This window comes from Heloderma suspectum, chromosome 2 (assembly GCF_057233095.1).
Source record: "Heloderma suspectum isolate Gila_16-S chromosome 2, 16-S_ref, whole genome shotgun sequence".
Taxonomy (NCBI): Eukaryota; Metazoa; Chordata; class Lepidosauria; order Squamata; family Helodermatidae; genus Heloderma; species Heloderma suspectum.
The window spans coordinates 372,875,606-372,891,377 of record NC_139459.1 but is presented as its reverse complement, the minus strand read 5'-3'; the positions used below and the strand labels follow the sequence as shown (position 1 = coordinate 372,891,377).

At 48.0% G+C, this 15,772-nt stretch overlaps 1 protein-coding gene across 1 annotated transcript in view; it reads left to right on the top strand.

The window, feature by feature from the left end:
• Positions 1-5,148: 5,148 nt before the first annotated feature.
• Positions 5,149-15,772, top strand: part of LOC146356135 (alpha-2-macroglobulin-like) — an 84,808-nt gene continuing 74,184 nt past the window's right edge. Inside the window, exons 1-5 of the mRNA XM_084831866.1 lie at positions 5,149-5,412; positions 8,243-8,426; positions 10,091-10,256; positions 10,839-10,891; positions 12,280-12,300. Coding sequence (XP_084687992.1) covers positions 5,321-5,412; positions 8,243-8,426; positions 10,091-10,256; positions 10,839-10,891; positions 12,280-12,300 — 516 coding nt within the window. The 5' untranslated portion in view covers positions 5,149-5,320. The remainder of the gene's footprint in view (positions 5,413-8,242; positions 8,427-10,090; positions 10,257-10,838; positions 10,892-12,279; positions 12,301-15,772) is intronic.

Below are 15,772 nucleotides of genomic sequence, written 5' to 3'. Positions count from 1 at the left end.
ACTGTCACTTGAGGCACAGGTGAACTCAGTGGCACGGAGCACTTTTTATCAGCTTAGGCTGGTATACCAACTACGCCCTTATCTGGACAGAGATAGCCTAGCTACAGTTATCCATGCTCTGATAACTTCTCGTCTGGATTACTGCAATGCGTTATACGTGGGGCTGCCTTTGAAAACAGTCCGGAAACTTCAGCTGGTCCAAAATAGGGCAGCAAGATTGTTAACAGGGACTGGCCTGCGAGCTCATATTATGCCAGTACTTTTCCAGCTGCACTGGCTGCCAGTCCATTTCCGGGACCGATTCAAAGTGCTGGTGTTAACATTCAAAGCCCTTAACGGCTTGGGGCCAGGTTACCTGAAGGATCGCCTCCTCCCACATGTGTCTGCCCGGACCTTAAGATCATCCTCAGCGGCCCTTCTCCGTGAGCCCCTGCCAAAGGAAGTGAGGCGGGTGGCTACTAGGAGGAGGGCTTTTTCTGTTGTGGCACCCCGGCTCTGGAATGAGCTCCCTAGTGAGGTTCGCCTGGCGCCTACATTGTACTCCTTTCGGCGCCAGGTGAAGACCTTTTTATTTTCCCAGGCATTTTAGCTTTCTAAATTTTTATCTTTGCTGTTTTAAATCTGTATTTTAAACTCCTGTACTGCTGCTAGGTTTTATTGTGGTTGTATTGTTATATTGTGGTTTTAATGTTCTATATATTTTAAATTGTTTTATTGTGTGTTGTTTGGTTTTAGTTTTTGTGAACCGCCCAGACAGCTTCGGCTATTGGGCGGTATAGAAATGAAATAAATAAATAAATAAATAAATAAATTACTGTGATGTTGAATGATTTGCCTTGGATTCGTACTGAGATCATTCTATCATTTTTAAGATTGTACCCCAGTACTGCTTTTCCCACCCTTTTGTTGACTATGAGTGCTACTCCATTTCTTCTAAGGGATTCTTGCCCACAATAGTAGATATGATGGTCACCTGAATTAAATTCGCCCATGCCTGTCCATTTTAGTTCGCTGATTCCCAAGATGTCGATGTTCAATCTTGCCATCTCATACCTTGATTCATTGATCTAACATTCCAGTTTCCTAAACAATATTGTTCTTTACCGCATCGGATTTTCTTTTCACCACCAGACACATCCACAGCTGAGTGTCCTTTCGGCTTTGGCCCAGCCGCTTCACTCTTTCTGGCGCTACTTGGAAATACCCTCTGCTCTTCCCCAGTAGTATATTGGACACCTTCCGACCTGAGGGGCTCATCTTCCGGCGTCATCTCTTTTAGCCTTGTGAGACGTTCCATGGGGTTTTCTTGGCAAGAATACTGGAGTGGGTTGCCATTTCCTTCTCCAGTGGACCACATTTTGTCAGAACTCTCTGCCATGACCTGTCCGTCTTGGGTGGCCCTGCACGGCATAGCTTATGGCTTCACTGAGTTACGCAAGCCCCTTCGCCACAACAAGGCAGTGATCCATGAGCAAAGACTTTACTGGATTAAAAAAAGTTCTTTCTGTCCTGTTCATGAAGAATTCTTCAAATTGCGGTACGTTCTTATAAATATAGGACTGAATGCAATTCTCACCTATCTCTACATCCCAGACTGATGTGCAGGTTGGGACGTTGTTATCCATTGGATTGCACACTTGCCTGATTGTTTAGAGACAGTTCTCACTTCAAAGAAGTAAATCAAAATGGATTTTAAAATGCATACTTTGAGAGAGAGTCTATTTAGAAAAGCAGCCTTAAAATAATTTAAAAGAAAGAAAAGAAAAAATGAAATACATTTAGAAATGTGTATTTGAAGGGAAAATACATTCAAAAATATGTATTTAAATGCAAATGTTTGAATGGGTTTTGTTTGTTTTTTTAATCCAGCAAAGACTTTACTGGATTAAAAAAAACCCATTCAAACATTTGCATTTAAATACATATTTTTGAATGTATTTTCCCTTCAAATACACATTTCTAAAGGTATTTCATTTTTCTTTTCTTTCTTTTAAATTATTTTAAGACTGCTTTTCTAAATAGACTCTCTCTCAAAGTATGCATTTTAAAATCCATTTTGATTTACTTCTTTGAAGTGAGAACTGTCTCTAAACAATCAGGCAAGTGTGCAATCCAATGGATAACAACGTCCCAACCTGCACATCAGTCTGGGATGTAGAGATAGGTGAGAATTGCATTCAGTCCTATATTTATAAGAACGTACCGCAATTTGAAGAATTCTTCATGAACAGGACAGAAAGAACTTTAGATTACAACAATCTGAAAGTGGAAGAAAACAAAACGGGCAGAATAGGACGGGATGAAGATGTCAGTGTTGACCCAGTGTGCAGCTGCTGTGGAAAAGGCAAATTCCATGTTAGGATAATTAGGAAAGGAATTAAAAATAAAACTGCCAACATCATACTGCCCCTATACAAATCAATGGTGTGATCAAAGTTGGAATACCGTGTACAGTTGTGGTCACAGCACCTAAAAAAAGATATTGCAGAGTTGGAAGAAGTGCAGAAAAGGGCAACTAAAATCATCAAGGGGCTGGAGCAACTCCCCTATAAGGGAAGGTTAGAACATCTGGGATTGCTTAGCTTACAAAAAAGGTAAGGGGAGACATAATATGGGATGGACGGACTCACCCGTGCCCGGTTTTCCTGGGCATTCGACAAGCCGCTGCCACACAAGCCCCTGGACGGCTCAGCGAGCACGCGACAAGCACCCTGGGGCCGCCTGTCCTCTCAGCGAGCCACCATTTTGCACAAAATGGCAGCTCAGGTCCTACGGAAAAGTAACGTTGCATAGCCGGCGACTGTAAAGGGCCCATTTATGCAGGACTACAGGCGAGGAGCGACTCCTGCCTCCGCCGCTGTCACGTTTCCCTTGGCCCCCTCTTTCCTCGAGCACTTGTTAGATAAAAAGTTCTTGGTTCTGGTTGAAAGAAAGGATGCCAGGCAGGCAGCAGTGGATCCAACACTATTTTATTAGTCGTTTTGCAAAACGGGTGCAGAGCAGTCTGGACCCCGAGCTAAGCATGCACAAATCTTTTATACCCCCCCCTTTACAATTTTCTGTTAGCCACAAGACATGTCAACTGACTGAGCCGTTAGCTGACCCAGTAGAGCACGACTGTGTCAACATGTTTATTTCTGATTATGCTTATGCAACTGTCTCACTAGACTTCCCCTTTTTCTAACACACTCACAAACACACAAAAGGAGAGGCTTCAGTCTCACGCCTTTAATTCATTATTCACAGGTTCATACAGATGCAACTCTTCGAAGACTCTCCGGCCAGACAGGAATGCCTCCAGGGGATTCAAATGGGATCGCCAAAAGTTGCCCGCTGTCTGAGAGGGCGGCTGTCTGGCTATGCTAACTTGGGGAGGGAGGTCCTGCCCCTCGCCTGCTGCTCCCCTGCATAGCCTCTCACGCATCGCTACCCGGTTTGACCCCTGAGCTCTGCCCCTGCCGTTTCCCTTAGCTCTGTGTCTCCGCCGGGCATCCCTTAGGCCACAGGCCTCATGCCCCTCCTCCTCCTGCTCGCTGCTTCTCACAGAGAGGGATAAGGAGGAAGCTTCCTGCCCAGCCATCGGGGAGCTGGGAACCTGAGAAGCACGCCTACCCATATCTGAACTGGCCTGTGAGAAACCTCCCCCAGTTCTGGCTGCTCCTCTTCCGGATCTGAGCTGCTAGCTATCTCCCTGCGCTCAGAATCCATCCTGACAGCCGCCTGCTAAGCCTTCACAGCCTCCTTCCTTGCAAGGAAGGAGACCCCGAAGGCTTGATAGATGACTGAGGCAGGACCCTTGCAAGGAGGGGAGAAGGAGGGGTTTGGCAGGCGGCATGGGGCTCCTGCCTCCGCCGCCTGTCGGGCCTTTGCGGTCTCCTTCCTTGCGGGGAAGGAGACCCTGGAGGCTTGACAGGTGGCGGAAGCAGGAGTCGCTCCTCACCTGCACTGCTGTGTAAATGGGCCCTTTGCAGCTGCCAATTATGCAAAATCAGAGTCCCAGAAATCCCCGAGCCGCCATTTTTATGTAAAATGGCGGCTCACTTAGGGGCCACGAGGCTGCCGGACCCATTCACTGGGCACGAGGCTGCTTGGCGAGCTGGTCTGGGTGGCACGAGTGGGGGAGAGTCCGCTGGAATCCATCCCCTTCTCAGATTCTCACGACATCCCTGGACATGATAGAGCTGTACAAAATTATGCATGGTGAGGAAAAGTGGACATGGAGCCATTTTTCTCCATCTCTCATAATACTAGAACCCAAAGGGATCACCCCATGAAGCTCATTGGTGGGAGATTCAGGACAGATAAAAGGAAGGGCTCCTTCACACAGCGCATAGTGAAAGTACGGAATTCACTGCCACAAAATGTTGGGATGGCCACCAATTTGGATGGCTTTAGAAGGGTCCTGGAGGAAAAGACTATCAATGGAGACTAGTCCTCATGATATCCTCAGCATCAGAAGCAGTATGGCTCTGTACACCAGTTGCTGGGGAAGATGGGTGGGAGGGTGCTATTGCACTCCTGTTCTGCTTTGTGGGTTTCCATGGGCAGCTGGTTGGCCACTGTGAGAACAAAATGTTGGACTAGATGGAACCTTGGTTTAATCCAGCTCTTCTGAAGTTCTTACATTCATATTAGTTTGTCAGTTTGGGTTTCTCTCCGTTTCTCATTTTTCCCAAACTTCAATTCAGTTTGCCTCAACCTTTGCGAACTTTTGTATGTATTTCTCCTAATATGTGTCAGCAGTGTTGTCTAATAGAAACATTATTTGCATGCAGTTTGCCCAATATAATGCATTGGTGGCCATTCTTTTCATGAACATAGGCATTTTTTGCACACTGCCCCTTAGCACACACATTTGTGTTACGAATTTCAGCTTGTGGATCGGGTCAAAAGTGCGATATTCGGTCAGTTCGCATTAAAATGCAAACTGAGTGAATTTCTCCCACCGCCCCCCACTGCCCTCCATCTCTATTTCAGTTTACAGAATAACTGTAAATTGAAATGGAATGTCTCCGACCCTCTGCCAGGTTATGCTGGAACTGAATGGATGGTTCAAACACAGGCCAGTGCCTTGCATAAATGCTGTCATTGACCTATTTTCTCCTCCCTTCCCTGTTTGCTTGCCAGGGGACTTTCTGTGTGCTGTTTGTGACTCGGAGCATTCAGCCGCACCAGTACTGTCCCAGCGTTTGTCTCCTCTGCCTTGTGGGCCATTTGCAGAGACCCAGCATAAAGGGACTAACAGCCTGGTGAACAAGGGAGCAGGACGAGGCGTGAGACACCAGCCTTGGCTTCCGCCTGATTCTCCTGCCGAAGCGTCATGGGGAAGGTCCAGATCCTGGGGGGAACCACCTTCCTTCTCCTGCTGCTGTTTCTTCTTCCTGGGGACTTCTCAGCATCTACCACACAACCGTAAGTCACTTGTCGGAGGGGTCCCCCCTGCTTTCTGCCAGTTACAATTCTGCCAGAGCAAGGGCAAAAGTTAAACTGGGACCTACTGGTAGATCTCTACATTATTTGCAGTAGATCTCCATTGGTTTCTGACTCCAGCACTTTTAACAATGGTTGTGAACTGCCCAGGGAACTTTGGCTATTGGGCGGTATAGAAATGTAATATATAAAGAGTAAATAAAGAAATAGAAGAGCAAGGAAAAATGCAAGAACGGAAGAAACCTATAATAAAATGTTTGGGACCTATAATGATGTTGCCCTGGGGACTAAAATAATTAGCCAGTAACAGGTGCTACGCTACCATGGGAGCTCAGATGGCTCAAAAAGGCAAGGGGGTGGTTAGAGGGGTGAATCTGTCCTCTAGCCAGGGGAAATAGCATGCAATTGGAGGCTGGTGGCTCCCATTTTGGGTGGGGCTGTGATTCTGGTTGGGTTTTTAGCCAGAACCAGCCAGAACTCTAAAGGAGCTGTCCAGGGTGCTGAATCCTATCCCCACGACTGGGTCCAGCATCCTGGATAGCTCCTTTAGAGTTCTGGCTGGTCCTGATTGAAACACAGAATGGAATCACAGCCCCATTGAAATCAGAGTCTCCAGCCTCCGCTGTGGCAAGCTATCTGGGTGTGAAAAGAAAAATAGAGATCGCACCTCATGTCACATAGAAGCAGGCTGAAAGGAGATAGTGAGCTGAGTTTGGGGCACTGGAAGTCCCTTAGGCCATGAAGCTGGCTGTGCACCTGGAGATCTGATGTGGGAACAGCGGTGCGTCAGGGTTGTATCTGAGCCCATAGAGTCGAAAGGAAATGAATCAAGCGTGGAAAGGGAGGGACGACCTGAACTTCTAGTCGTGAGGCGCAGACGCAGGCACAAGCGAGAGGTCGCAGGGGCCGAGCTTTGGCGCTCAGCCCGATTGGCTCAACGTCAACAGCTGCGCCAGAAGCATCACGGGAGAGGGGGAGATCTTCCCCTCCCACCCCTTAAGTTCAGAGAATTGCCGCGTTTTTCCCAAACGGAGATCAACTGACATTCTAACCCTTAGAAACCCCCAGATGGCTGTTCCTTTGTAGTTTCTCTGAGTCTCAAGCAATTAGCATCTGTATGCCTCACTAGGATAAGTGGAATTAAAGCCTTGGAAAGCAGCCCTTTTGTCTGAGTGTTGATTTTGGCTATTGGAGAATTCGGTAGGCACCAGGGGCATTCCTGACACGGTGGTGTAATGGAGCCAGAGCCCGCAGGAAAGCAACGCCTGAACTTTTTGATAAGACGGGACACTGACGTCATCTGCTACACACACACCTTGAGGCTTCCTGATCCCCCTGAGCTTAGCTGCAATCCACACAGTAGCTGGGGGGTGGGGCGTGAGGGGTGGACTTTCTCAACAATAATATATTCCAAATGCAAATTATTTGGGGGTGGGGATGCTGGAGAAATTCGAGACAAACTAAAATGAGCCCGGATTTCTAAGAATCCGACCTGCGGAATCCGCTGCAGAGCGACCCCCCCAGGCCGCGTGGGGTCCGTGGACTTTCGGATGTTTTCTTTACTCTCCCAAAATGTATGCATATTTATTTATTCGTAGGAAAATACACAAGTTTCTGCAGAGGAAAAGTTGAATGGAATGGGGGGGATAATACACTAAATGTTACGTACAAAGGTAAATTATGTAAATACTTACGAAACCTCTGTGCCGCCCCAGCCACGGGCATTGAACTCTTAGGTTAGAGGTGCCAAGACAATGATACATCAGACTCAAAGGTTTACTTACAAGGAGTACTTTACTGGGCAACTTTCAGCACACAGGCATACCCAGTGGTTGGATCAGACAGCTTCTCTGAACCATGAGCCACTGGGTACAATGGGTCTTATACTCCACAGGTTAGCAATAAGCAGCATTTCAGCAGCACGCATCCCCAGCATTCATTCTCAGCATAAACTAACAGCACTTGGTTCTCACACAGCCACCTGTAAACATACTCTGCTTCCCAGGCGCATCAGAGATAAAGACTCTCCTCATTAGCAAGGAATGCACCAAGAAGGCTGTTATCAGCCTTTTGACTCATCTGCACATGCTCAGAGGCATACTAGCATGGGAATGGCACCAACAATGAACTTAAGCAAGCATTATGGATCTCTAGGCTCCTCTAACACTATAAATGGCTTGGCTACGCCCCTGGGGCCAATACAACCTCTGACGTAATTATTTATGTATTTTTCCGCATGACGAAAAACACACACATTCACATCTGTCTACGAGCGGACGATGGAACAAAAAGTGCCCGACAATCCGCGGAACACAGACGGAGCGGATTTTACACAGGGCGTCCATCCCTATTTGGGGGCGGCTTGGCCTTGAACGGGCAACTTAGGCCCGCGAGCTTTACAAAAGATCTGCTCCGGGTGGAGATGAAAACTGTTAGAGGTGGTTCGCTCTAACACAGCTGCCTGACATTTTGGATTTCTCCTTGGGGGCTTGTTATGGGGACATGCGCAGCTGCCAAATATGCCACTATGCCACCGTGGAACAGCAGACCTCGTTGCAGAGGTTATGCGACACCTCCACTTATGTTCAGTCTCACTATTTGTAAATAAACTCAAAATATCACAGAAGGACCACATGCTTCTGGTGACCTCCTTTCAGAGGGAAGCAAACCTGTGCCCTGGAACTGCTCAGTGCTCGGAGAAGCCAGGCAGACATGGCGGCGTCTGTGGGTGGTTGTAGCCACCTGTAGCGAACCACAGCCAAGATCACAGAGCCCCCCAGCCCTCTGACTGGACCCCTTTCCCCTCTCCCAGGCAATACGTGGTGCTGGTGCCCTTCTTGATCCGCACCGAGACCTCTCAGAAGATCTGCGTCCAGCTGAGCCACCTGAACGAGTCGGTGACCCTGAGCGTCACTCTGGAATACGAAGGAAAGAACAAGAGCCTGATCAGGGACGTGGTGTCAGAGAAGGATGTCTTCGAGTGCATCCCATTCCTGGTGAGAGCGCTCAGGCGCCATTTTGGTTTGTAACAGTGGAGGCTGGTGGCTCCGATTTCGGTGGAGCGGTGAATCTGCTCTGGGTTTCAGTCAGAACCAGCCAGAACTCTAAAGGAGCTATCCGAGGTGCTGAACCTATTGTGGGGGTAGGGTTCAACCCTAACTCTATCCAGGTTTCTAATCCCAACCAATCCTAATCAATCCTAACTAGGTTTCCATCTATTTTTCTAAACCTATACTATTCCTAGTTCTAATCCTAATCACAATCCTAATCTAATCCTAACCGAGGTTTCTAATCCTAACCAATTGGAGCCACCGGCCTCCACTGGTTTTTAATCCCAGCCAAGGTTACCGGGTATTTTGCCAGGCAAAACCAACATTGCCACATAACGCAGCTGAAGCAACTCAGCAAAGTAATCCCGAATCATAATGAATGATCATTCTCCCATACAAGCCTGCCTGTGTTTTATGATCCTCGGGGCAGGTCCTTCTTTCTGTCCCACCAATATCTGAAACACATTTGGTGGGAACTCGAGACAGGGCCTTCTTGGTGGCTTCTCCCAAACTGTGGAACTCCTTGCCAAGGGAGGCCCAGTTAGCCCCATCTCTATGACCTTCCACTGGCAGGCAAAGTTTTTGGCATATCAGCTGACTGGAAAATCTGTGATAACTGGCTTTAACTGGTGGAATTTGGTATATTATCAATTGGGGTGGGGGGAGGCACTAACTTCTACACATTTTTTTAAAAAGCAGAAATGTTCCTCTCTTTTTTTAAACTCTCATTCTTTGAAAGGGAATGGTGGGGTCACAAAGTTAAAACCTTGCTTTGAAAACATCTTAGGTGAACCAATCAAGTCACACTGCATTCCTGTACATGTCTATTCAGAAGTAAGTCCCATTGAGGTCAACGGGGCTCACTCCCGGGTAAAAGGATATAGGATTGCAGCCTTAAAAGCTTATTCTGAAAATGTCTGAGGTGGGGCAAATCAAGTTAAAAGCTTGTTGCTGTTTTCGTTTTTGTTTTTTAAAAAACTTTTTAGGTAGGCAAATCAAGTTAAAAGCAGAGGGCCTTCTCTGCAGTGGCCCCACACCTTTGGAACAAGCTGCCATCGGAGGTCCGCCATGCTCCATCATTGCAGACTTTTAAGAAGGCCTTGAAAAGATACTATTTTACCATGGCCTTCTACTGATATGACTGCTACTGTTGCTGCTGCTAACATCTTGCTGGTTTTATTGTTGTTTTAATTGTTTTTATATTTTTATCACTTTTAATATTTTAATTGTTTTTTATGTATTTTATTGTTGTAAGCCGCCTTGGGAGGGCTTCTGCCCTGAAAAGTGGCCAAGAAATATTTTAAATCAATCAATCAATCAATTATTCTAAAAACATCAGTGGGGGGTCAAAGTAGGGCTTCATGTGGAACAGCCTGGCTGTGGCCCGATTTGTCTGGGCATCCGGGAGGTGTCACATTTTCTCCGCAACAGTATTTTGGGGGCAGGGGAAATGTGATTGCCCCATGCCTTGGCGAAAGATTTCGAGGATTGCCCCAGCCACTCCCATTTGCCATGATTAGAAGGTCACCACTGGGGGCTGGTTAGCAGCTGCACATGACCAGAAAGATTCTTAAGGCTCCTGCCTTCCCCTTTTTATTTTCCTTCTCCAGCTTCCCAGATGGAGCAGCATTTCAGGGTCATTAAAGGTGTTTCTCAACGTGGTGGTGAAAGGGCCAACGCTGGAGTTCAGAAGCTGGAAAACGGTGCTGGTCAAGAACCCGGAAAGCCTGGTCTTCATCCAGACAGACAAACCGCTGTATAAGCCAGGACAGAAGGGTAAGCGAGTGGCTCCAACGGGGAAGGAATTTTTGGCAAATCCTGCAGAATACTTTTCATACAGTCTGGAGCCCCTTGCTCCTTATTTATTCATTCATTTATTTATTTCTTAGATTTATATCCTGCCTTTTTTCCTCTTACAAAGAACCCAAGGTGGCTTACATGGCCCTCCTCCTTTCCATTGTATCCTCACAACAGCCCTGCGAGGTAGGTTAGGCTGAGAGTCATTGACTGGCCCAAAGGCATCCAGTGAGCTGCATGGCCGAGTGGGAACTAGAACCCAGGTCTCCCGAGTCCCAGTCCAGCACCCTGACCCAGGGGTCCCCAACTATTTTGGACCCGCAACAGCCATCCCTAGTAGAGAGATAGCAGCTGTGCTCTGAAGAATTGCCACATCAGAATTCCCCGCCTTCCTAGGCCATCAGCTCTCGGTGTCCTTTTGAACTCCTATTTTACTAATGGAAATATGAAGGACTGAACCTCGGAGCTTCTGCATGGAAAGCCATAACATGCATAGCTGCAAAAGTCACATTACAATGCTTAAAAGTCACATCACAACGCTTCCTCCTCTTCCTTTCCCAGTTCAGTTCCGCATCGTCTCTCTGGATGAAGGTTTCCAGCCCTTGAATGAGAAGGTAAGTTTCATTCTCGTGCCACAGTGGTCTCCGGAACAACTCATCCAGCCATCCCTTGGGCTGCAGTTGTTGTTTTTCCAGTCCCTGCCAACTCTGGGGCCTGCGTGGGTGTAAAACCTTGCCCGAAGAGCGTGTGACTGGTTGCTATTTCTGGGTCTTTACAGTGGAATCAGTGATAAGCTGCAATACGGCGGGAGTGATTTTGCCCTGACTGGTGCAGTTCAACCAAGTTTCGCATTTTACTTTCCCTGCAAATGTCATGCAGCACAATGGGCAAAACACAGTGCTTATATCGATGAGCTCTGTACCTCATAGATGTAGCTTTTTCCATGCTTCCCCTTCCTTTGTGCACTTTACACATCGCCTCCCCAAAACTATTCCTCCTGAGATTTCCAAACGGATACGCTTGCGGTGTGATCCTATGCGTGTTTACACAGAAAAAAAGTCCTACAGCTCCCAGCATGCCCCTCCCAGACTGGCTGGCTGGAGGGCTGCTGGGAGCTGGAGGGCTTTTTTCTCTCTCTGTAAGGGCGCAACCCTATGCGTGTTTACACAGAAAAAAAGTCCTACAACTCCCAGCATGCCCCTGCTAGCATGGCTGGCTGGGGCATGCTGGGCGCTGTAGGACTTTTTTTCTGTCTAAACATGCATAGGATTGCACACTCAACCTGCATAGGATTGCGCCCTTAGATTCTCATGCTCCTGCCAGCTTCGGTAAGAAATGCCATGCTAATAAATTCTAATACAGAGTCAGTCTCCAACAGGCTTATGACCTTCCAGCCGTGGGGGGGGGGGGGTGTCCGTAGGAAAGACCCACTCCATTGGCCCTGTCAGTCACGCACACTCCTCTGAATAGGGACGGACGGCGCCGCACAAGCTTCATGGCGGCCTGACGAGCGCCCGGCAAAGCCGTGGGGCCACCCGCCGTCCAAGCAAGCCGCCATTGTGCACAGTGACGGCAGCTTGGCCACTTCCGGGTAGGTAGCGCTGCATAATTGGCAGCCGTAAAAGGCCCATTTACACAACATTACAGGCATTCACGCCAGCAATGTTGCGTAAACGGGCCCTTTAGGGCCGCCAAGCACCCGACGTTGCACACGATGGCGGCTGCTAGGAGGGGGGGCAGCTGCCAAGCGCTCACTGAGTGGGTCTGTGAGAGCCCTGCAGGTCGGCGAGCGGGGTCTGGGGGGCGGGTGAGGGGAGTCCGTCAGATCCCACCCTCACCCCGCGGACCCTCACGGCATCCCTGCCTCCGTGGCATGGGATCGCGTCACATGGAACTGGGCGCCACTGGGCGTGCATGGCCGGGAGTCCGCCTTCAAGTTGCTCACGTTTATCATCCATTGCTGTCTTTGATCTCCCCCCCCACCTGTTTTTTGTCTCCACAGTTTCCTTTGGTTTACATCCAGGTACGTGAGTAACCCCCCTTCCCGCTCCACCTCTCACCCACGGTGACAGGGCGGCTGCTCAACACACAGGCAAAGTACCTTTGCTGGGGTTGGGTCCAGCCTGAATGCGGATCAGCCGCGCTGGTTGAAGTGGACTTCCCTGCCCCCTGCTCCCCACGGCAGCCCCTCCAGCCACCTGGAAATGCTACACAGAGAGTTGGGAGACCCTTCTCAACGGAGTGAGCTGTGTGGTGTGTGGGGAGAGGGGGAATCCCACAGAAGGCAGATCCTGGAGCCAACCCTGTTAATTACGTATTTATTTGTTTTATTTCCTCCATTTATATCCTGCCTTCCCTCCAAGGAGCCCAAGGCGAAGTCCATGATCCGCCCCCTCTCCATTTTATCCTCACAACCACCCTGTGAAGTAGGTTAGGCTGAGGGTCAGGGTTAGGCTGAGTGTCAGCCCAAAGTCACCCAGTGAGCTTCATGGCCGCAGGGGGACTAGAACACAGATCTCCTGAGTCCCAATCCAAGACTCTAACCACTACACCACACAGCCTCTCCATATTAGAGATTTCCTTCCCCAGCAGCAACATCAGACTCAAGCAAATGTGTCACCCAGATCTCCTGAGGTTTCCTTTTTCGGTCTGAGACGGAGAGCCTGAGAAGTGTTACCTGCAAGTCACCTGTTTCTCTGCACTTTGTCCAGGGGCTTTTCTATAAAGCAAAGCAAGGCAGTTACCTCAGGCAGCAAATTTGAGGCACCATTATATTGTTGTTGGTGGTTTTGTTGTTGTTGCGGTTTATATACCGCATTTTGGCCCATAGGCCCCCAAGGCAGTGAACAAATTGTTAATACAACAAAAGATAGAATAACAGTACAATAAAACACAGCAAATCAATCATCACTCAGAACAACAATATATAATAGCAGTATCAAGAGCAACATAGTGAGGCAAGCTTCTTTTTTTAAACCTTCCGAATCTAAGGCTGCCCTTACACTAAAGAAACCCCCCGCAGTCCTCCCGTTCTGGAGCCTTTCCGTGTTTATCGTGGGCTCCCAGATGGCGACCATGTGATCGCTGCGAGGGAAGCTTTTAATTTTCAGCGTTCCATGGAACTCCATGAAACAGCACCACCTAGTGGCTGTTTTTCTAGCATACCAACCTGACTTATATCGTTCATTGGTTCCGGATCTTTTTGAGATGGAATAACCAGGAAATACCTCTGGATGTGCCCTGGAGGTTAACGACGTCATGAAAAGGGCCCACAAACTTCCATGATTGAGCAATCTCAATAGCAGGATAAAAGCTCCATGTGAAAGAGTTCTAAAAGATTAAGGAGTTCTCTCACCAACCCCACATCCTACACACTAGGGGCTAGAAACCTGAACAAAAAAAGAAAAGAAAAGAAAAACACTTATCCCAGCTGGAGGAATTAAGTGAGGATCTCCCCACAACCCCATTCTAACTATTCAAGGGTTCAGGGTGAACATGTAACTGCCCCCCCAATAAAAAATTAAGTGGAAGCACAGCCAATATTAATTCAATGTGGCTGAGTGGGAAATTTGGCCCATAGGTGGCACAACGCAGAGGAAGTTTTTCTGTGTCTTCACCACTGAATTGAATTTCCCTGTGTTAGTGGAGTGCGGGGTGCTATTTGAATTTTTCACTTCTCAGGTCAGCCGTGACTTTTCCCTGAATTGTCAATTATTCTAGAAGGCAATATGGTGCCAAGAGAACTAGTGAAAACAGCAATGCTCAAAAACCAAATGCTTCTCTTGGCTATGCTTGTGATGCTTTTAATTCTTTACAGGTGCAATCCTAGATGTGTCTACTTAGAGTGAAATAAGATCCATTGAATTCCACAGGACCATTTATTTATTTATTAGATTTCTATACCCCTGACCATATTTTAAAATCTCTAAGCAGATTACAAGAAAATACATTATAATACATTGTAATATACATTAAAATACAATTGAAATATATAATGAGGGCTAAAAGATTTACAAAGAACATTAATAAAAACATTAAACACCATAATGGGCAGTACACGTATTCAGGGAAGGCCTGGGTGAAGAGATGGGTTTTTAATTGGTGCCTAAAGCATACTACAGTTGGTCATTCCAGAAGGCAGGTGCCACCACGGAGAAGGCCCGCTTCCAGGTTGCTGCAAGATGGCAATCTGCAATCTGCAGACTAGGTAAGTATGTCGAGCTGAGGTGGGGAACCCATGTTTGCCAAGAGTCTTTGGAGAATGTTGTTATAGGTGGGGGTTGAAGCCAGTGGTGGTCAGGAGCAAAACCAAAGGTAGGTTTTCTATCATACATTTCTCTCTCTCTCTCTCTGTTGCTGTCTCTCTCTCTCTCTCGCTCGCTCTCGCTCTCTCGCTCTCTTTAGCCACAGCCTCACTCTATGCCACTCCTTTCTCTCTCTTTTTCTGACACCCCTTCTCTCTCTCTTTATACCACCCCTATCTCTATGCCACCCCTTCTCTCTCTTTATACCATCCTCTCTCACTATCTCACCCCTTCTCTCTCTTTTTCTGCCATCCCCCTCTGTCTCTTTTTCTGCCACCCCTTCTCTCTCTTTCTCTTTATACCACCCCCTCTCGCTATATCACCCCTTCTCTCTCTCTCTCTCTCTTGTTGCCACACTCTTCTCTCTCTTTTTCACTCTCTCTTCTTCTGCCTCTCTCTCTCTCTCTCTCTCTCTTTCTCTCTCTTGTTGCCACCATCTTCTTCCAGCCCTTCTTCCTCCCCACCAGGGAGGGACAGTAAACATTTGGCAGTAAATTCCATTACTCTTGCTATGAGAGACGGCGACACTCACCCATGTGGGGGAAAGAGTGCCAGCCATTGCCGGGCATCCCTGGGGGTTCTACTACTGGCACACGCTGCCAGGAGCACCCTAGCGGCCTCTTTCAGTAGACTCCAATAGCCAACTCAAGACACAGACGAAAGGATTCTTTTCAAGGCTTTAATCCTTTTACAACTTAATGACTCTTTCAGATGCTAATCACCAACGACTAAGCAAGGAACAGCAGAGTAGCCTATGCTCCGAGTAGGCAGTTGATCCCCATTTGAAGGAGAGTCACTTGAAGACCCTGAACTTATGGGCTAGGGAGAGATCCTCCCTTTTTCCCTTGGGTCCATGGGAGGCGGCCGTTGCTTGCGTGCCAGACGGGCGCTACGCCTCCTTTCCGCACCCTCCATCGCTCGTTGCTCCCTGCGTCTGCGTCGAGCGTCTACTTTCTCACTACTAGGATCACTATCTATCTCAGGAATGCTGGCAGGAGGAATCTCTGCCAGCTGCTGTGCCTGTGAGGGATGAGCTGGCTTCTCTCCTATGGATTGCTGATCCTCCTCAGAATTGGAACTGCTCTGGGGTTCTATCGGCTCAGTTTCCACCCTGACACACGCCATCAGGGGAATCCCCACTGTTATCACCATTATCAGATCAGAGATAGCCATGTAGATGCCCTCCGAGGA